The following is a 21,762-nucleotide window of genomic DNA, read 5'->3' on the forward strand; positions in this document are numbered from 1 at the left end:
CATGTAGGATAACACATACAACCTATGTAATGTCTGAAACAGGAAAATCAACACATACTTCAACATGTAGGATAACACATACAACCTATGTAATGTCTGAAACAGGAAAATCAACACATACTTCAACATGTAGGATAACACATACAACCTATGTAATGTCTGAAACAGGAAAATCAACACATACAACCTATGTAATGTCTGAAACAGGAAAATCAACCCATACAACCTATGCAATGTCTGAAACAGGAAAATCAAGACATACTTCAACATGTAGGATAACACATACAACCTATGTAATGTCTGAAACAGGAGAATCAACACATACTTCAACATGAAGGATAACACATACAACCTATGTTATGTCTGAAACATGAGAATTAACACATACTTCAACATGTAGGATAACACATACAACCTATGTAATGTCTGAAACATGAGAATCAACAAATACTTCAACATGTAGGATAACACATACAACCTATGTAATGTCTGAAACAGGAGAATCAACACATACTTCAACATGCAGGATAACAAATACAACCTATGTAATATCTGAAACAGGAGAATCAACAAATACTTCAACATGTAGGATAAAACCCATACAACCTATGTAATGTCTGAAACAGGAGAATCAACAAATACTTCAACATGTAGGATAACACATACAACCTATGTAATGTCTGAAATAGGAGAATCAACACATACTTCAACATGTAGGATAACACATACAACCTATGTAATGTCTGAAAAAGGAGAATCAACAAATACTTCAACATGTAGGATAAAACCCATACAACCTATGTAATGTCTGAAATAGGAGAATCAACAATTGCTCCAACATAAAGTCAAAACATCATCAGCGTAAATAATATAATAAAACATTCAAAATGTTTTTACTTCCATATATATCACCACCTAATAATAATCTTGGGAAAGTTATAATCTTGAATTGAAATATAATTGTTGAATATGGTAGAAAATAGTGTTGCATTATTTTAAAACTGTTTAAACTGGAAAATTAGTTAAAAATAGTTCCTTTTGATGTTTCCTAGACAAATGTGCTTTTTAATGTTTTCTGTCACATAAACATTTACAATAGTGCATTAACTACTAACTTTTACTAAACTTCAAAGTTCACCCTGTTTTTCAATAGTGTTCATTTCAAATTTGATTAATAGAAATAATTTTATGGACTGTTGCTTGCTTACTATTTTTTAAAATTATTAGGGTTTTTTACCCATTTTTTGCCATGGTCTCACTTGACCTCATGTTGCAGTTCCTGATATCTTCCTTTTCATTTCAAACTTTTTTCAGTCTATTGTACCCTTAATCAAACAGTACCACAGTATTAAGATCATCTATAAGAACACTGATTCATTATAATAACTATCATCTTTAATCACATTTTTCATTTTAAATATTTCAAAGTCTCACCCTTTTCCATCTTTCTTTGTTTTCAATGTCATATCCTGACCACAATTTGGACATTTCTTCACTGGTAAAGAGGCCATAATATTCAGAACTAAAAAGGTAGTATCAAATTAAATTACAGTTTAATTTCCATTGAAGACTCACTTTATTTTCACAATAAATATCATTATAAAGATTTTCTTTTCAGGTTATGTTATCTTTTAATTATCAAAATGAAAATACCTTGTAGTGTTTTGTTTTTGTTGTTTGTTATTGTTTTTTTTGGCCATGGTGTTATGTTTTTATTAGAATTATGATTTGTATTGCCCCTTTGATATTTTCCCTCTCTTTTGAGATGGATATCCTCAGAAAGAACAAATTCAACAAATCAAAAATGTCACTGAAAATATTCTTTTGCAAGTTGACAATTAAAAAAGTTCTGCATTTTTCCATTTTATGTTTAGCCAAATATGTTCAGATCATACATCTTCAACTCAACCCTTTTCTATATTGTCAAAAAATTAAAACGTGTGGTTCATTTTGAAAAATGATGACACTGTGAAAATTCCTGTGAAATGCTGGAACAGTTGCAGAAAGGGATGGCTTTACCACTCCTAAGTAAATAATTACCATCTTCAACAGGCAAATTCTGAGCTTCACCCAAATATGTTGACAATGCTGTATCTAATTTAATGGCCTTGAAAAAAAAACATATATACCTCTGTTACAAATAATCTTCAAAGAAAATTTTAATTTCATTTGCAATGCTAAAACTGTATACAAAGAAATTTGAAATTTCAATTATTGTTCTCTTTTATTTTATTTTTTTTCTTATAAATTTATGCCATTAATAATATAAATATTTCATATTTTTTCCAACACAAATTCCCAAACATTAAAATATCTATAAAACAACATAATAAATGAAATAAACCTCAGATAAACATACCTGTCTACAGGCTTCCACAAACACTTCTTTGTATTTTGCTACTTGTTGCTGTAAAACCTCTGTAAACAAAAATATAATGTTTTAACTGAAAGATTTCTCATTTCCTGTAATAATGTTTTGAAATTTCTTTAGTTGGACATTCTGCAGAATTTGTCGACTACATTTCTATTTTTATAGCTATAAATATGTTACCATCATAAATTCTGAGTGTAACCCCAATTGCATCATAGGTCAGATGGAAAATCCCGACTCAAAATAAACGTACTCTCACTGGTCCGGACATATACCCCTGTTTGCCCATATTCTCCCATTCAATTTCCATCTGCGACATCGGTCACACGTGCAAATTTTTACAGATTCAACAGAGAAGTGTTTAGTTGTTTGTAAAGTTTTTTGAATAGCTTAATTGCTTTTCATATATTGTGTATGTTATTGGAAATTTATTCCCTTGTTTAGTTTGAATTTCTAAACAAATTATTTGTGTTTTTTTGACTAAAGTAAATTTTATTATGGACTTTAATTTGAATAGTCCGTACGTAAATATTCCTGGTTCGGACTATCTCTTAGATGGGTCACTACCTTTAAGTCCCCCCCAAACTACCAGTACATTGACCGGAGGTTTGACAACGGTGTCTGGTAATGCTACCTATCCGACCCTTTCACAAGGTTCGGCCATGCATTTTGGGGGGGTACCTACGTCAACTTCGGTGACTCATACTTTATCTAGGCCTGTTAATTCAGCGGGTACTATTAGTTCTGTCCCAGGTACAGCTATGGGCTTGAACTTGCCAGGTTCTAGACCCCCATTATCCTATTGTGGGTATATGCTTCCCAACTCGGGCACACAACCTTTACCCTCATGGTCTCAGCCACCTTGGCCACAGTCTTACCCTTATGGTGGGTTTATGCCAAACCAAACTGGTTTTTGGCTTTATAGGGACAATTTCTATGGTCCCCCTTCTGGGGTAGCTACTGCACCACCTTTAGCTCCTGCTCCACCTGTAGCAGTATCTTTGACTCCTGCAGTAGCTCCTTCTACCACCGTACCTGACTCTAGAGCTCAATCTTCTAGCTCTTCTCATGGTACTCAGGGTTCTGATCATGCATCATCTTTGGATGGTTTTCAGAAGTTACTTTTGGACTTTGGTGAGTCTTTCAAGGCTGAATTTAGTACTCTATCCAGTCGTATGTCTCTACTGGAGAATAGAGTTTCTTCTCATCAACCTTCTCCAGCTAAGTCTGTAGAATGTGATGAGAGGGAGGATGACGAGCTTTCTGTTTCCCCTGGGAGTCATGAAAGGGCTTTCCTCACTGATGAGGATGTTGAAAGTTCTTCTTCTCCCAAGGTATCGAAGACGGCCCCTGAGCCTTCTTCTTAGTCAGCTCAACAACTTCCCACCAAGGAGACTGAGGATCCTCCATCCTTGAAGGATCTTAGGGATAAGGTGTATACCTTGATGAGGGATGAAGCACATATCCCTTTTGCCTCTCCTTCCAAGCCGAAGAAACCTTCTTCAACTTTTGAAGCTTCCTGTGGTATTTCTCAGGATACTGTGACTTCTCACAATTCTTTTCCTGAATCTGGCCATATGGCATTTGCTTTACAATTTATTAATGAAGGTATCGCTAATTCTGCTAGTGAAAAGGTTGCTAATTACAATATCTCTGGATTTGGAATGTCATCCTTTTCTGATCAGGTTAAGTACAAGGATTTTGATATCTTTGATTCTTCACTGGGTAGACTTGTTCCCAGTTGTGACAAATCTATGTCATCTTTATTGGGAAAAAAGCCAGTAGATGGTCTTCGTCTCACTCAACCTGTTTGGTCAAAGACTGAGAATCTCCTTCGTAGTGCTTCTCAAGTTCTTGGCACAGCCGAACATTTTCTAGCTGCAACCGGACATTTGCTTAACAGCGAAGATTCGGTTGTTCCAGCAGAAGTACGATCCTTCTTACTTCAACTGGATAAAGCTCTAGGTTCATCTCAGTTGCTTTTAATGGGTTCTATTGCTAATTGCACCCTATCTAAAAGAGCAGAGTTTCTTGAAAACATTTCTGTTGCTGAGCCTTTGAAAGATTCTTTACTGAAATCTCCACTTACTGACAAGATGTTTGGTTTACCCTTACAGCGGGTTCAAGAGGAACTCAGCAAAAACCCTCCTCCAGTCAAAGTTAGTGTACAAGTTACTAATGGCAAGAGGTCGGTTAATGCTACATCTAGTTCTACTAGTACTTCTGCTTCAGGTGGTCCTCCTTCTCCTGCTAAGAAAAGGAAGAATAACTACGGCAAACCGCAGAACAAACCCAATAACTCCGGAAAAAGCTCAGGTAAGCCTTCTGGTGGTTTTAAGGGTCCCAAGAAACCTGGGTCTAGTACCTAGGTTCTTGCCCCCTCGTACGTTATTGACAGCTTCCCCAGGGGAAAATTTACAACAAGTTCCTCAAAAATCAATACCAGTAGGGGGGAGGTTAAGTTTTTTCCTAAATCAGTGGAAGAAAATTACCTCAGACTGTTATGTGCTGTCAATAATTCGAGGGGGATTAACACTTCAGTTCAAGAACCCACCTCCTCTGTCTGCAGTTCCGATAAGTTTGTCTCATACTCAAGACCCAGTCAAGTATCAACTTCTATCAGTAGAAGTGGACACAATGTTACAAAAATCTGCAATAGAGGAGGTGTCGCTCTTAACTCTGTCTCCGGGATTTTATTCCCGTCTTTTTCTGGTTCCAAAGAAGACTGGAGGAATGAGGCCGGTCATAGACCTATCTATTCTGAACAACTTTCTTATTGTTCCCCATTTCAAAATGGAAACCAACAGATCAATCAGGGCTTCAATCCTTCCAGGAATGTGGACTACTTCTCTGGATCTTTCAGATGCTTATTTCCACATTCCCATTTCCCATACTTACAGGAAATACCTTCGCTTCGTTTGGAACAACAAAGTTTTCCAGTTCAAGGCTCTCCCTTTTGGCCTGTCTACAGCCCCTTTGGCTTTTACCAAAATCATGCAGGCAGCTATAGCTCACCTAAATTCCCTGTCTATTCAGATTCATTCCTACCTGGACGATTCCCTTCTCAAGGAATTTTGCCCAAACAAATTGGGGGTTCAGACAGATTTGGTCATCAATTGTTTTCTGTCCCTAGGCTTCCTAATCTCTTGGAAAAAGTCAGAGATAATTCCTTCTCAAGACTTTGTTTTCCTGGGAGAACATATCCTAACCAGTGTAGGCCTAGTCCTCCCACCAGAGGAAAAATTTACAAAACTATGTCAGAAAATACATTTATTCCTGACGGTTCAATCAGTCACAGCACGTCAATTCTTGGAACTTCTGGGTCTATTGAACTCTCTGGCAGATGTAATTCCATTGGGACGACTTCACATTCGTCCGCTTCAGTTTTATCTGCACAAGTTATGGATTCCAGCTTCACAAGAATGGGAAGCATTGATTCCAATCACTCAGCCTTTATTTCCACACCTTTAATGGTGGTTAGTACGGGAAAATGAAATGAGGGGCCTATGTCTGTCCCCTCAAGTTCCCAGTCTAACATTATTCACAGATGCCTCCACCCTCGGTTGGGGAGCATATCTGGAGGGGCTTACAATCTCGGGAGTCTGGAATCCAGATCTTTTGGAAGAGCATATCAATGTATTGGAAATGAAAGCAGTTCTGTATGCACTGAATCATTTCCAAATGTCTCTAAAGAATCAGTCTGTCATTCTGGCCACGGACAACACAACAGTTGTAGCTTATCTCAAGAATCAGGGAGGAACTCATTCACCTTCTCTTTATCAGACAGCCAGAGACATTCCTTCTGTGTTTTCAACTCCAGGTTCATCTAGTGGTGAGACATATTGCGGGGCACCTCAATATTCTAGCCGACACTCTATCCAGATCCCTTGCTCCAGTAAACACGGAGTGGGAACTACTTCAAGTAGTTTTCAAAGCTGTGACTCTTCATTGGGGGTCACCTCAGATAGATCTGTTTGCGACCAGTCTCAATCACAAACTTCTAACATTTGTGTCTCCGGTTCCAGATCCAAAATCTTTTGCGGTAGACGCAATGAGCCTATCTTGGAAAGGAATGTTCGGGTACGCCGTTCCCTCCTTTCAGGTTTCTCTCCCCAGTACTTCAGAAAATAGCAGGGGAAAATTGCAAGATCATAGTTATTGCTCCAGCATGGCCGAAACAGTCTTGGTTTCCAGACCTTCTGCGCCTATCATGTGCTTGTCCTCTAGTTCTACCTCTGAGACCAGACCTTCTGTCTCAAATCAAGGGCAAGGTTCTTTATCAAAATCCAGAAAAACTTCATCTACACGCCTGGCTTCTCTCAGGGTTAGCCTCAGAAAGAGAGGTTTTTCTGAAGGAGCAACCAAGCATCTCACAAAGTCTGTCAGAGACTCCACTAGCATTGTCTATGATGCAAAATGGTCAATCTTCTCAGATTGGTGTAGTGAGCGGGAAATTGATCCTTTCCAAGTCACTGTACAACAATTAGCAGACTTTCTAGTTTTTCTTTTTGAATCCAAAGGATTATGTCCCTCTACTATTAAGGGATATAGATCAGCTATTTCAAGAACTATTCATATTTCTGGTGGCCCAGATTTTGGAAACAATGAGCATATTTCTCTTTTGGTTCGTAGTTTTAGTCTTGAAAGACCAAGACAAAAAACTTTAGTTCCTAAGTGGGACCTTGGACTAGTTTTATCCTTTTTAAAACTTCCTCCTTTTGAACCAGCAGAAACAATAGATTTAAGGTTTCTTTCCTATAAATGCTGTTTTCTTTTAGCTTTGGCTTCTGGACGGAGAAGGAGTGAAATCCATGCCTTCTCTATTTCTGATGCTTGCCTTCGATTTAACAGGGATAAATCTTCTGTTACTCTTTTAACGGATCCTGCTTTTTTGGCAAAGAATCAGATTCCAGATAAGGGTGCAGAACCAGTCGTGATTCCTGCACTCCCTAGCGATTCTATTTCTGTACTTTTATGTCCAGTAAGAATCCTTTCTATTTATCTGGATAGAACGAGTAGTTTACGTTCTGTTTCTAACTCAAGACTCTTTATTCCTATTAAAAAAGGAATCTCAGATCTTTCTGTTAAAACTATTTCTACTTGGATATGCAAATGCATATCTTTAGCTTATGGTTCTTCTAAGGCAGAACTTTTAAATAGTTTTAATGTTAAAGCTCATGATGTTAGGGGTATCTCTACATCCTGGGCTCTGTTTAACAGTGCATCTTTAGAAGAGGTACTGTCTGCAGGTTTCTGGAGAAATGAGAACTCTTTTATATCTCATGACCTCCAATCTATGGCTACTTTTGCCGAGAGTTTATACTCTCTTGGACCTATAGTTTCAGCACAAAGATTGAACTTTCCTCCTGTTTCTTCTGTTACAGGGGATTCAGCTTTATGTTAGATTCTGTTACTCAGAATTTATGATGGTAACGTATTTATAGCTATAAAATATTCAAATTTTAAAGTAAATTTGGATTTTATTAGATAAATACTTACCATCATAAATTATAGGTCCCACCCACCTCCCCTTCATCCCCTTTCCTTACGTTTCTGTCTTGAGGAAATTGAATGGGAGAATATGGGCAAACAGGGGTATATGTCCGGACCAGTGAGAGTACGTTTATTTTTAGTCGGGATTTTCCATCTGACCTATGACGCAATTGGGGTTACACTCAGAATTTATGATGGTAAGTATTTATCTAATGAAATCCAAATTTACTTTAAAATTTGAATATTTTCTACATTTATCTACATATCATAACATTAGTTGAAAAAAAGATCTACAATCAACCATCCTTGTTAACAACAAATGTTATGTGCTAGATTTCCCTTTGATTGAACAAATTTGTGTGAAAATAATCTCCCCTGGCAATATCAAACATTCTGTTTTTTTTTAATAAATTTCTATTTCTTATGTACATAGAAGTAGAAGGCTATTTTACCAAGCAAGATTGCAACATAGATTTTTGATATGATTTGCATCAATGTTTTTTCAAGTCCCCATAATATAAATGATCTTAAAGTTTGTAGATGTATAAAATATATGATACAGACCAATAAACCAAACTAAATATCCTACATGACAACCTCCTTATATGCTCAATTGAAACTTTAGTTTAGTAATGTCTATCTACCTTAACCCGTTCCCTTTCAGGCATTTTAGACCTTTACTTATCGAAAAGACACTATCAAAGTTCAATTGAATACTGCATTCACACCAATGGGCATGCACATGCCATGTTGGGCTCATATGAAAGATAATTGGTCAAATATTTCAGAAAATTACGTTTACAGATAATTCGTCCTTTTTTGGTTTTGTGGGACGTTTCGAAAAGTCATGTGACTTTTGGAGAAAATGTGGAAAATACGAAATCCTTGGGACAAAAGTCGTGTAGACATATTGTTGCGCTAATAGGGTAAGGTTTTGGTGGAAACACAATGACCCAAGTCTGTTAAAGACATACAAGTTATCATATTGGTATTAAAAGAGGAAATACTTGCTATATGCCTTGAAATCTCATTGTCTGTAATATTCAAAATAACTGATTTCAGACTCTCTTTTCGTCCAATTTCAAACTCGGACACTAGTTTTTTGTCTAAATCGTTTTTAGTCAAGCAGTAACCTAAATTTTGTTTTTCTAAGGGAAAATTCATTGAATTACTAATGATAACTTGATGTGGCGCATCCTGGACCGAACCCAATGAAGCAAATGGGGAAAAAAAGGGGGGGGGGGGGCAATTTGGCACACAATTTCTTTTAAAAACAAACATAAGTATTTCGTTGGTTTTTCTTATTGAAATTGAAAGTAAAGTAAAGTTAAGTTAAGTTAAGTTACATTTAATATAGGAAATATTTTTCCACCTCCGGCAGTGAGAATCGAACACGCGATCTTTCCGCCTTGGGTTTGTTCAGCATACCCCTGCACCACTGGCATCGTTAGGAATATATTGAAATTTAAGTACTTAAGTCTACTACTCAAGACGTGAAAAAACAAAAAAAAAGAACATATGAAGATCCTCACCAAGCTTGTTTTCTTTTAGAAATTATGTGTTCAGATGATATATTTTTGATGCCAAATGGCCAAATGCGTGATTTTTGTGCAAATATAGCAGGAATCCAGTTCTTAGTCTGTCTTGTTTCCAATGACATAAACATTTTCCTTCATTTAAACAAAAGTGTTTTCAACTTTATCATACCCAAAGACTTACGAAACCATGTTTTGTTACATCTATTTCAACTTTGCTAAAAAAATTCAGGAAATTTCAGTGGTTTTTGTCTCTTTTACAATAAAATCTTTAAGAAATGACTACGGATTTTTAGCGCATTTCAAGTTTGTGATTGCGCTGGTACACTAAAAATTACATTTTTAACTAGTGTACAAGTTAGAACATTTATTTTAATACCATTCTTCAAAAACTCACTGCACAGTTATTGAAAAAAAGTCATAATTCCCCCCAAAAGGACAGTTTTCTATGCACTTCTTTTTGAAAATATTCTTTAAAATTCGAAAAAAAAAAATGGTTTTTACAGAAAAAATACATGTCAGTAAGAGGCGAATTGACTATAAACTGATAACGATAGAAGTTTGATGCACATTCAATCATATTGCTGGTATTCTGAGGATCAATTTGAGCCCTTAACCATATCTGTACGTCAGCAATTGACGATGGAACAAGACTAAATGCCCAAAAAATATCTTAAAATTTACTTCACCGGTAAGCTGTACCGATGTGAAAGGGAAAGGGTTAATACATTCACCTTTGACTACGATCTATATATAACATACCATCCTTATTCTTCCTTCCTTCACAAATCCTGAAAAGTAAATACTTGCATTTAATTATATGCATCATGTATGAACATGTTTCTATTTTTCTTGAATATAAAAGTTATAAATTCGGTCTTGTAAAATTTCTGTGAAATGTGCCTTTACAGGAAGAAAATCTGTCAGAAACATGGTTGACAGTCAGTATTACTATCTTTTTACTTATTATTCTGTCTAAAAAAATCAATGAAATTTGAAAGTGTACATATACAGTCAGTTATTCATGATTTTATCTAAAATGTTCTTTTTTCATAATTCTTTTTTCCATTCCTACATGTTCGTCATGTTTTTATTATGGTTTTATCTGAATATCCTACCTTTTAAGATCAGCCTCCAGTTCTGCACGTAAATTTGGTTTGGACATCTGATATCCCATGGAATCATAACCTTCAAAGAAGTTTTAAGATAACCCATAACCAAAGTATATTGTAACTACTCCCAATCATTTCATAAATGTTTAAATAAATAATTCTAATGTAGATGACAAATGTTTTACTGAAATTATTTCATTTGTATAGTTTTGGTTTAGTGGCATAACATCTACATAAATGACCATGGTTATGATCTCTGGAAAATTTTAAATTGTTCAAATTATTTACAAATGGAAACAAACTTTTTGAAAAATAATCTAAAATTTTAAAATTGGGTGAAAGTCTTTAATACTTTGAAATTGTTGTTACTTTGGGCTTCTTGTAAATCTTAGCTTAAGGAGTAGGTCTACTAAGCCCAAATTTAATATCAGTTGAAGTACTATAAATCTTTGTGAAATCTATTAACATCAATGCCTATCTTGACCATGTGTTGCTCGTTCTTGCTTGTCTATGTTTGTACTTATTTTTCTGAGGAGTAAGGTGTTGGTGGTTGTTGTTTTCTGTTGTACTGTTAAAATATTTGGTAACACCCGTCATCCTTTTATGTATCATTTCAAGGATTTTTCAGGGCATTTCAGAGTAAATAAATTGTTCTTAGCAGAATTAGGTCACAGATTTATTTCACCAGGTTTTTAGTGAAAATGTAGGTAGCCATATGTAAACGGTAGAAGGATTTTTCTCAAATGTGATGTCTTTGTGCATGTTAAGTTTGATGCATTTGTATAGCTGAGGTTGAATTAAAAATTTACTAATTCTCTGAAATAATGTTATTTTCTAAGAGATTTTAAAAAAAAATTGCATAGTAGACAAGTACTAAGATGTTTCTTTACATTTTACAATTTATAAATCTACAAAAAGTATTCTAATGTTAACCATCTATTTCAAATCTGCCCTAGCGAAATGTGTGTATACCTTCAACTAGTCCCATTCCTAACTGTCCTGAAACATATAAACCTACCTTCAACAAGTCCCATTCCTAACTGTCCTGGAACATATCAACCTACATTCAACTAGTCCTACTCCTTACTGTCCTGTGACATATAAACCTACCTTCAAGTTCAACCAGTCACATTCCTGACTGTCCTGAAACATATAAACCTACCTTCAACAAGTCCAATTCCTAACTGCCCTGGAACATATAAACCTACCTTCAACTAGTCCCATTCCTAACTGTCCTGGAACATATCAACCTACCTTCAACTAGTCCCATTCCTAACTGTCCTGGAACATATAAACCTACCTTCAAATAGAACCATTCCTAACTGTCCTGGAACATATAAACCTACCTTCAAATAGACCCATTCCTAACTGTCCTGGAACATATAAACCTACCTTCAAATAGACCCATTCCTAACTGTCCTGGAACATACAAACCTACCTTCAAATAGACCCATTCCTAACTGTCCTGGAACATATAAACCTACCTTCAAATAGACCCATTCCTAACTGTCCTGTAACATATAAACCTACCTTCAACCAGACCCATTCCTAACTGTCCTGGAACATATAAACCTACCTTCAACAAGTCCCATTCCTAACTGTCCTGGAACATATAAACCTACCTTCAAATAGACCCATTCCTAACTGTCCTGGAACATATAAACCTGCCTTCAACTAGTACCATTCCTAACTGTCCTGGAACATTTAAATTTACTTTCAACTAGTCCCATTCATAACTGTCCTGGAACATATAAACCTACCTTCATCTAGTCCTGCTCCTTACTGTCCTGTGACATATAAACCTACCTTCAAGTTCAACCAGTCACATTCCTGACTGTCCTGGAACATATAAACCTACCATCAACCAGTCCCATTCCTAACTGTCTTGGAACATATAAACCTACCTTCAACTAGTCCCATTCCTAACTGTCCTGGAACATATAAATCTACCTTCAAATAGACCCATTCCTAACTGTCCTGGAACATATAAACCTACCTTCAAATAGACCCATTCCTAATTGTCCTGGAACATATAAACCTACCTTCAACTAGTCCCATTCCTAACTGTCCTGGAACATATCAACCTACCTTCAACTAGTCCCATTCCTAGCTGTCCTGGAACAAATTTCCCATCTGGTTTCACACCTACATACATTCTACTTTTAATGGTTTCTATATGATCAGCATGTGTTGCATCTGTTCCTATAGTTAAAAATGTGAAATATTGATGAGTATCAACTAGAGGCTCCAAGGAGCTTGTATCATTCACCTGGTATTTTTGGATAAAATTGATACAGTGCAATGAGAATATTTCAAATAGTTTCATGGAAAAACTAAAAAAAATAATTTTAAGATCATGCTTCCATGGCAATAACTCACATAAGGAGTTGACTGACGATTTTAGGCATGTTGACTTATTTGTAGATCTTGTCTGGCAGATAATTTTTGCTGTTTACAGTTTCTTCTTTGGTATCCACACAAAAAACAACCCAAAAATTGATAAAAAAAAGTTCATTCCTTTTAAATTCAAGAGTAATAACTCCTATAAGGAGTGGACTAGGTAATTCAGTCATTTGACTTACGAGTGGTTTGTTCCTGCTGATGGTTTGAAGCAATTACAGTTTCCTTCTATGTACATAATTTTATAGATAATAGCCAAATCCAAACCCATAACAAATATCCTGGTAAACACCAGCTTAAAGCATTATTTAAAATAATTTTTTTTATTTGCTTTTGTGATGAAGACTGTAAAGTCTGCGAACAATTTACCAAAGATTGGTAAAGAAATGATTTATGGCAAACAAGACATGGTTTGGAAACAAAACGTTACAAAAAATTTCAGTCTATCTAATTTGACTGTGACCTTTAACCTTGACTTATTGAGACAAAAAACTATAGGGGTTTCTTTCTTTCCAAGGAGCATTATCAAGCCCTGTTGGCAAAAGGTTGGACATATAGTTCAAAAGATGTCATTAGGAAACTCAACATTTTGCTCCAATTTCAGTTTATAAATTGCTACTGTGACATTGACCTTTGAACCGAATTCACCACAAAATTTTAACCCATTTTTTATCGACCAAAGATTGGTAGAGATATTGTTTACAACTCAATTTTTTCCAGAAACAAAAATATTGACACCAGCACGGCATTTATCATATTATGTAAATTTCTTAATCCATGTAAATACATTTCTTTTTTCTTTTTTTTTTTAAGCTTACACTCATTATTAATTGACTCTTACATAACATCTATTTTTCATTTATATAATAATCTAACCTACCTATTCCATGTTTATCCATCAATGCTATAAGGTCAGCTTCTGTCAGTAAAGATGGAGGACTTGTTTCACTGGCAACCATCTGTCAAGTTACAAAATAATGTACAATTAAAACAATCCTCATAGAACTATATTTATTCCTGAAACTACATTTACGATACTTGCAGTGTTCATTTTTGAACATAAACATTGTTTTATTTTTTTGTAACAGTATTTGTTAAGATTTCTCTGGAATTATGTATTTTGTTGGTATTGTCCCACAAATATACATGTTTAGCATAATCTACATAATTCCCCTTAAACTGGTGCTAGGTACTGCCTTGATTTTGCAGTGAGGTGTGAGCTTTAAGTTGTATAACTGCAATACAAGCATGTATGAATTTTGTGTAATAATTTTATGTTCAGGAGCTTATTTAATGCATTGTCCATTACCCTTTATGATATACTATCAATTCAGAATTTAATGTGATGCTTTAATAATGTAGAAAATGTGACAGAACCAACATTGCAATAATTTAAACTGGTATCTTAAGTATCACCAGTAATATTCTACTACAACATTTACAGTAATCATATTCTGTCGACAGTCAAAGATTCACAATAATAACGTCATGAATTCAAAGTCTCAATTTACATTATTAATTTGTAGTCAGTTCCTCAGTAACATTATAACAAACAAACATCATGTACATCAGATTTTTCCCTTCCTACATCTTAACCATAGGGTCATCAAAAAATTTTTGGTCTTTCTGTTAGTAATAAGGAACGTTTGGCATTCATTTAATGTCATAATAATATTGTACAAATGTATATAATATTACCTCAATAGAGTTTGGTTGGAATGTATCTCCTTTGTTATAAACAGGAATAACCTGAAAAAATAAGAACCTTTATAAAAAGAGAAATCAAAAACTCAACAGGTAAAACTTCTTCTATTTATGCAAACTTTATTTTCTGTTACAAATAGTCTATCAGTTTAACTTGAGATGACAAACAATTTTGTTTGATTCTACAGGTGTTTTAAATTATTATTAAAGAATATATACTGTGGATTCCTAAATATTCATGGAAAACAAAGTTTTTCAGATTTCATGGATAGAGGAAATCCATGAATTCAAATATTTGACAAAATACAAATTTTTAATAATGTGGTTTCGTGGGTCACGGCAAACCATGAATTTAAGAATTCAACGAACAATTATCCAGTGAAATGTGTATATTGAAAATTGATACCAATGAAAATAAATGAATCCACAGTAACTAAATTTTAAGAAATAAGTTAAACATAATAGCATTTTCCACAGAGTTTGGTTTAGACAAGTTTTGCAATGCATCAGACTTTAAAAAATCTAATGTATGAGAAGACTCTTCTTAATTAGCTAAATCATCAAACTTTCTTCTTAACTAGCTAAATCATCAAACTTTCTTCTTAACTAGCTAAATCATCAAACTTTCTTCTTAATTAGCTAAATCATCAAACTTTCTTCTTAATTAGCTAAATCATCAAACTTTCTTCTTAACTATCTAAAATCATCAAACTTTCATCTTAACTAGCTAAATCATCAAACTTTCTTCTTAATTAGCTAAATCATCAAACTTTCTTCTTAACTAGCTAAATCATCGAACTTTCTTCTTAACTAGCTAAATCATCGAACTTTCTTCTTAATTAGCTAAATCATCAAACTTTCTTCTTAATTAGCTAAATCATTAAACTTTCTTCTTAATTAGCTAAATCATCGAACTTTCTTCTTAACTAGCTAAATCATCCAACTTTCTTCTTAATTAGCTAAATCATCAAACTTTCTTCTTAACTAGCTAAATCATCAAACTTTCTTCTTAATTAGCTAAATCATCAAACTTTCTTCTTAACTAGCTAAATCATCGAACTTTCTTCTTAATTAGCTAAATCATCAAACTTTCTGCACATTACATGTGTTTACCTTGGCATTCCATTTGTCATAAATATAAACTTCCAGATAATTCTTGGCTGTTATCATTAATCCTTGGGCTGTAAACTGTAAACAAATATGTGGTAAATATATATTTAAGAAAATTTTAATGCACCTAATTCATTTATTTTACTTATAAAAAGATAATCAAATAAATACAGGCAGCAGTAAAATATTCTGAATAGAATAGCAGCAATTGAGATGTCTGAAAGTAAGTACATTTAAAAAATCTCACTGATGATTGTAAACATTTCAAAAAAACATTTCTAATGATGATAATACAATTAATCCTTATAGCACCTCTCATACGCTAAATGAACTGGTTATTTACAAGAGCACTGACTGGAATACATAATATTTCTTTCAACTTTCATTTCAAGATTTATACTTTTGAACTTTAAATGCTTTTCATATCAAGTGTTAGATATATAAAATTGAAATTACCTTTTCATTAGCTATATCAATTTCAACAGTTGTCTCAAACCCCTGTGCATCCTGGGAAACACATGCTAAGAAATGTCGAACAACAAATTCATATACTCTCTTTTCATTTCCCTGAAAACACCATATCAACATTTATTTTGTTTATACAGTTTTGAGAGATACATTGGCACTCTTCATTACTAGAAGAGCCACATTTATCAAGTTACAAGATATTTTAAAAGAAAAATCTACAACACAGAAATACAATTTGATTCGTCTTTTATGCTTTGATTCTCTATGTAAAATAATTTATTCATAGACTTTTGTGAGGAACACTACTTCCTGTTACCATTGATTGGCTAAGTATTATTATTTGTTTAATAGACAAATGCATACTGCTGTCTATGTAAATATTTGGAGCTTATTTAATCTGTGTCTTACGGGACCTGAAATTTAAAAAAAAATATTAATTACCTCAATTCATCAACATTAGACTCCTTGTGTAATAAATACCTGTAAATTATCTGTGTACTTTGTTGGGTGTATTGGGGGATGGGCCTGGTCAGTTTTATTACCATTCCTTGGATTAGGACCATTTTCTAAAACTCTTCTTGCAAAATCTAGGGAAATCACATACATAAACATTTTTTATTTTTTTATTCTAAAATAACAATCAAAAAAATCAGCCTTCTTTTGCATCTCACAAAAATGTATACAACTTTATTTCTGAGCAGTCAGTTTTTAAAGAATATCAATTTAAACAGAATGTAAAATTTTAACATTTATTCCATCATAGTATATTGCTTTCTTTCTTCTTCGCTGTTTCATATTTGTTGTCAATTTCATAGGATAAATATAAGGAGTAGATATACATTCACATTAGTTCTGAAAAAAATGATGTACACCTCCCAAATGCCCTATCTGGGTAAAAGAATAATTAAAAATTTTAATGTTTAGAGTAAATCTGATACTACAGTTATAATTTTTTAGTATTTTTTATGCATGAGACCTACCTCCCCAGTTATTATCCCTTGTTTGATCCTCTACTAATTTCTGTAAATCTAATTCTTTAGGAAACATATTTGTTTCTGTACGAGGATAACTTATAAATCCCTGTGTATACAACTTCTCTGCAATCTTCATTGTTTCTTTGGCATTAATCCTCAATTTCCTTGATGCTAACTTTTCCATTTCCTACAATATTTAACAATGATAAAAAATGGTAGTTTACTGCTAGGTACTAAAAATCTTCTTTTGTTAAGTTATTTAAAATAATTTTGAATCATTTTTAGCCATCAGGGTTTTGATTTTTTCATAAATGACACTTTATGCAAAGGAATAGGTATGTCAATGACCTTATTTGGTCTACAAGATGAAGCATTACAAAATTTACAATTTTGTGTTCAAATATTCAATATACATGTACTGCCTTCACTGCCAACTATTTGAATATTCACTAGGCCAATAGAAGGGACAAATTAAATAATCTTCATAACATGATAAAATTAATTAGTTCTGATTCATCGTCACATACATACTTATTTGTTACAAGTACAAATCAAATGAATATCAAATGTTTTTAAATATGTTTTTTATTTTAGGTAGCTACATCTTTGAATCCATGCATGCACACTAGTATATCTAAAAGGGCTATTGGTATCTGTTTACGGTGTTTTCATTTTTAAAATAGATTGATTAATTAAATCAAACTTACTACTGTATCTAAAGCTGTTGGCCTCCATTTACTTTTTGTTTTAGATTTAACATCTACTACTTTAGCAACTGGATTCTGAAAATAAACATGTTTAAAATAGTAATCTATTCCTTCAACAATGTTCTACAGAACGAAGCTAGCTATACCATTTACACAAATGATAACTAAATGCCGCTGCTTTTAATTGATATGTGCACGTTTATTCATTTTTATTTATTTATTCATTACTTTTTTTGTTTATTTGTTAATATTTTTTCTTCCAATTTTTTCTTCAAAAAGAAATCATCTTGGGTTATGCATGATCCTACATTTTGCATATAGACAATCAGACAATTTTTATCCTTTTGCAATTTTGGGTACACCATACATTCAAATCAGATGTGTTCATATTTATGCCTTGCATACTGAATGTCACTGACAGATGAAAAATAGTTCCTCAAGAACTGACCTTATTACATACTTAAACACTTGCTGGTGGCATGACAAGAACAGTAACATTTAAGTCTTGTAACAATGTTCTCTTATACTTTGGACATAAACATTAGAGTCTTACCTCAATGCAATGTGTGTACAGCACCAGGCAAGCAAGATGGTCAAAAAGACGATTTCTGTAAAAGTAACTTGAATTAGCATTACATTTTTAAAAAAATGCCTAAACTAGTTTTAAAACTTTCTGTATTGTTTTACTTTCATCGTTAATAATTCAAGAAAAATAATAAAATGAACCATGAAAATAAGGCCAAGGTCTGTTGAAGCTTCCAATACAAACATGTACAACCCACAATTATTCCATACCCCAAATATAGTTAACCTTTGCTGATAGTATCCTAGAAACACACATAATCAACCTAATGTTGACCAGTGAACCATGAAAATCAGTCCAAGGTCAGGTGAATTCTGTTTGATGCACATGTATTCCTTAAAATGATTTTTATTAAACAAATATAGTTGTCCTTTCTTTTACACAATTTAACTAAAAAAAAATTATAGTTTGGTTTAGCAGTTGCTGAACCATGAAATTAAGTCAAGGACAATGGACATATGCAAGACAGAAAATTCAGAATGTAAGGCATATGTATATAAGATATGAAATATCCAGGCCTTTTACCTTCTAAAATAAACTTTTTACAAATAGTTTATGCTGCCATCAGAATAGCATCACTATATCTTGCATTTTGCAATAATAATTTCAGGCCAGACAAAGACAGATCAATATTTACAGAAAAAACTTCAAAAATGTGGACACTGTTTGATTTGGGAATGACAGTAGGATGGAAACAGGTAATGTGTTATGTCCTTGCCAATGACTGACAGGAGCACAATAATATATATTATGATAACAATGCAATAATGTCTACCTCAAGAGAGTCTCTGTTCATTATGCAATACTAAACAAAACTTTCAAAGCCTTTTAAAAAGATTGCTCATTCCTTGTACAAGACTACCTTATAGGACCCTTTTTATCCCTTTCTTATTAACACCTATGGTAGTCTAGCAAATTGATAATCACACTGTATTTCAGAGTTTGTTGGTATGATTGGTCAAACTAAAGACCAGAAAGATGCAATTGCTGTATTCAAGAAACAAGACAAGCAATAATATATCCAAGTCAAAAAATGTAAAATGATGGGTGCCCCATCTTCCTTCGACAATTTTGTGAAAAAAACATGTTAAAAATACAACTTTAGAGTGTTTAGCCAAGGTTAAAACTAGGTTCATTATCATATCAAATATTCTTGTCCTTTATGAGCATGAAACATGCTAAAAATAAAACTGCAAGTGTTTTTCCAAGTTTAAAACTAGGTTCATTATCATATCAAATATTCTTGTCCTTTATGAGCATGAAACATGGTAAAAAAAAAACTGCAAGTGTTTTTCCAAGTTTAAAACTAGGTTCATTATCATATCAAATATTCTTGTCCTTTATGAGCATGAAACATGGTAAAAAAAAAACTGCAAGTGTTTTTCAAAGTTTAAAACTAGGTTCATTATCATATCAAATATTCTTGTCCTTTATGAGCATGAAACATGGTAAAAATAAAACTGCAAGTGTTTAGCCAAGGTTAAAACTTGGTTCATTAATCTTATCACATATTTTGTCCTTTATGAGCATGAAACATGCTAAAAATAAAACTGCAAGTGTTTAGCCAAGGCTAAAACTAGGTTCATTAATCTTATCACATACTTTGTCCTTTTATAGATGCATGAAAGGCGAGCCTGCTTGACTTATCAAATAATATTTTTCTGCACTTTTATAAATATAAATGTTGAAAACAAATAACAATTATCTTACCTTTTCCATGTAAATTCACAATCTCCATCTTCATGGCTATGAGAAACTAAAATAAAAATATCAGTAATATGAAACCATAGCATAAACTGGAAAAAACAATTCTATATTTTTCAAGCTTTTTTTTACATTTCTTGATCAGTGTGAGAAAAATATTTCTTATTTCTAGAGAAAACTTTTTCTGTTTGAATGGTTTTACACTAGTAATTTTTTGGGGCCCTTTATAGCTTGCTGTTCGGTGTGAGCCAATGCTCTGTGTTGAAGGCCGTACCTTGACCTATAATGGTTTACTTTTATAAATTGTAACTTGGATGGAGAGTTGTCTCATTGGCACTCATACCACATCTTCCTATATCTATTTGATCTTGAAATAATTGGTCGAAATTCCATTATGCCGTCAAATTTTCTTGATTTCTTCTGAATTTCCTACTGTGACGTCATGAAAAAGGCAACCATCCCCAATGACGTCACCTATAAAGAACACAACTTTCTGTAAATCCTTGAAAAGGAAGGATAAACATTAGAGAAACAGATTCCACTACTATACCTCGTGTATTACGATATTTCTCCACTCTCAACAGTCAAATTTTAAATATTTAAAAAGCTCGGCAAGCCTCGCGTTTAAAATCTAAAAATTAAACTGTCTCGAGTGGAGAAATATTGTAACACAATAGATGCATTGGTGGAATCTATTTGTATATTTTAGGGACAATAACTCAAAAACTGATTGAAAGAATTGTTGAAATGATCAGGGCTAATAGATCTTGTACTGCTGATCATTTTTGCGTTAACACTCCTATATTTTTGACATTAACAGCCAACAAAGGCAAAATGTATTTATTTCAGGGGCAATAACTCCAAACGAGGTCAACCTATTTTTCTCCAATTTCAGGGTAGATAGAACTTGTTATGAAGATTATTTTTACTCCCTCAGTTTTTCTTTTATTACTGTATATTTAGAGATATTAGCCAAAACTATTGTTTGAGCCCTATGTTCTATTTTTAAACATGACAGACATGTTGGTTACCGGTAATCAACCTGTACAAAAATATAACTTTATAGTTAATATCCTACAGATGAAGCAGACAGGCAAAGTTTGCTTTCAATCCATTGAGCATTTTAAGAGATGATTTTAAAAGAAATTTTGAGGAAGACAGATGCAAAGTGTTGGCAAAAGCTCACATGGCCCTTCGGGCCAGGTGAGCTGAAAAATGGGTCCTGAACATGTTGAATCTTACTTTATGTTCCCACCTTTTAATTTCCAGAATGGTTCTGGTATAAAAGCCTGAACTTGTTTATATCTCTCTACAACAAAGCCCATAGTAGGAAACTGACAACTACCATAACTAATTAACTGGTCTGCTAATACATCAGGAAAGATTTTCTGTAGACGTAAAGTCTGGAATCGGGTAAAAGAAGCACCTGTAAAGGAAAAATAAAACAATGCTTTTCAGTTTTCAACAAAATCACTATAAGTATTCTTGTGAGAAATGTTTTTATGTAATTAAATCCCTGCAAGTAGAAGTATTCTTCTTTGTCGTTTGTCTTTGTGGTAAAGTTTAAGTCTACTTCATGTTCAGAGATAATGCTGGCTCAT

The 21,762-nt window shown here is 33.5% G+C and overlaps 1 protein-coding gene across 21 annotated transcripts in view; it reads right to left on the bottom strand.

Annotated features, from left to right (window-relative positions):
• Nucleotides 1-21,762, bottom strand: part of LOC127709182 (DNA topoisomerase 3-alpha-like) — a 53,298-nt gene that overhangs the window by 20,531 nt on the left and 11,005 nt on the right. For all 21 annotated transcript variants that reach the window (XM_052214549.1, XM_052214554.1, XM_052214555.1 and 18 more), the window contains 16 exons: nt 21,417-21,587; nt 20,168-20,213; nt 18,428-18,482; nt 17,875-17,949; nt 17,174-17,354; nt 16,674-16,780; nt 16,182-16,292; nt 15,729-15,803; nt 14,610-14,660; nt 13,792-13,870; nt 12,600-12,713; nt 10,518-10,587; nt 10,162-10,190; nt 2,360-2,418; nt 2,041-2,107; nt 1,435-1,522 (listed from right to left, as the gene is read on the bottom strand). In XM_052214549.1, coding sequence (XP_052070509.1) covers nt 1,435-1,522; nt 2,041-2,107; nt 2,360-2,418; nt 10,162-10,190; nt 10,518-10,587; nt 12,600-12,713; nt 13,792-13,870; nt 14,610-14,660; nt 15,729-15,803; nt 16,182-16,292; nt 16,674-16,780; nt 17,174-17,354; nt 17,875-17,949; nt 18,428-18,482; nt 20,168-20,213; nt 21,417-21,587 — 1,378 coding nt within the window. The remainder of the gene's footprint in view (nt 1-1,434; nt 1,523-2,040; nt 2,108-2,359; nt 2,419-10,161; nt 10,191-10,517; nt 10,588-12,599; nt 12,714-13,791; nt 13,871-14,609; nt 14,661-15,728; nt 15,804-16,181; nt 16,293-16,673; nt 16,781-17,173; nt 17,355-17,874; nt 17,950-18,427; nt 18,483-20,167; nt 20,214-21,416; nt 21,588-21,762) is intronic.

Source organism: Mytilus californianus, unplaced genomic scaffold (genome assembly GCF_021869535.1).
Source record: "Mytilus californianus isolate M0D057914Y unplaced genomic scaffold, xbMytCali1.0.p SCAF_7, whole genome shotgun sequence".
Classification (NCBI taxonomy): domain Eukaryota; kingdom Metazoa; phylum Mollusca; class Bivalvia; order Mytilida; family Mytilidae; genus Mytilus; species Mytilus californianus.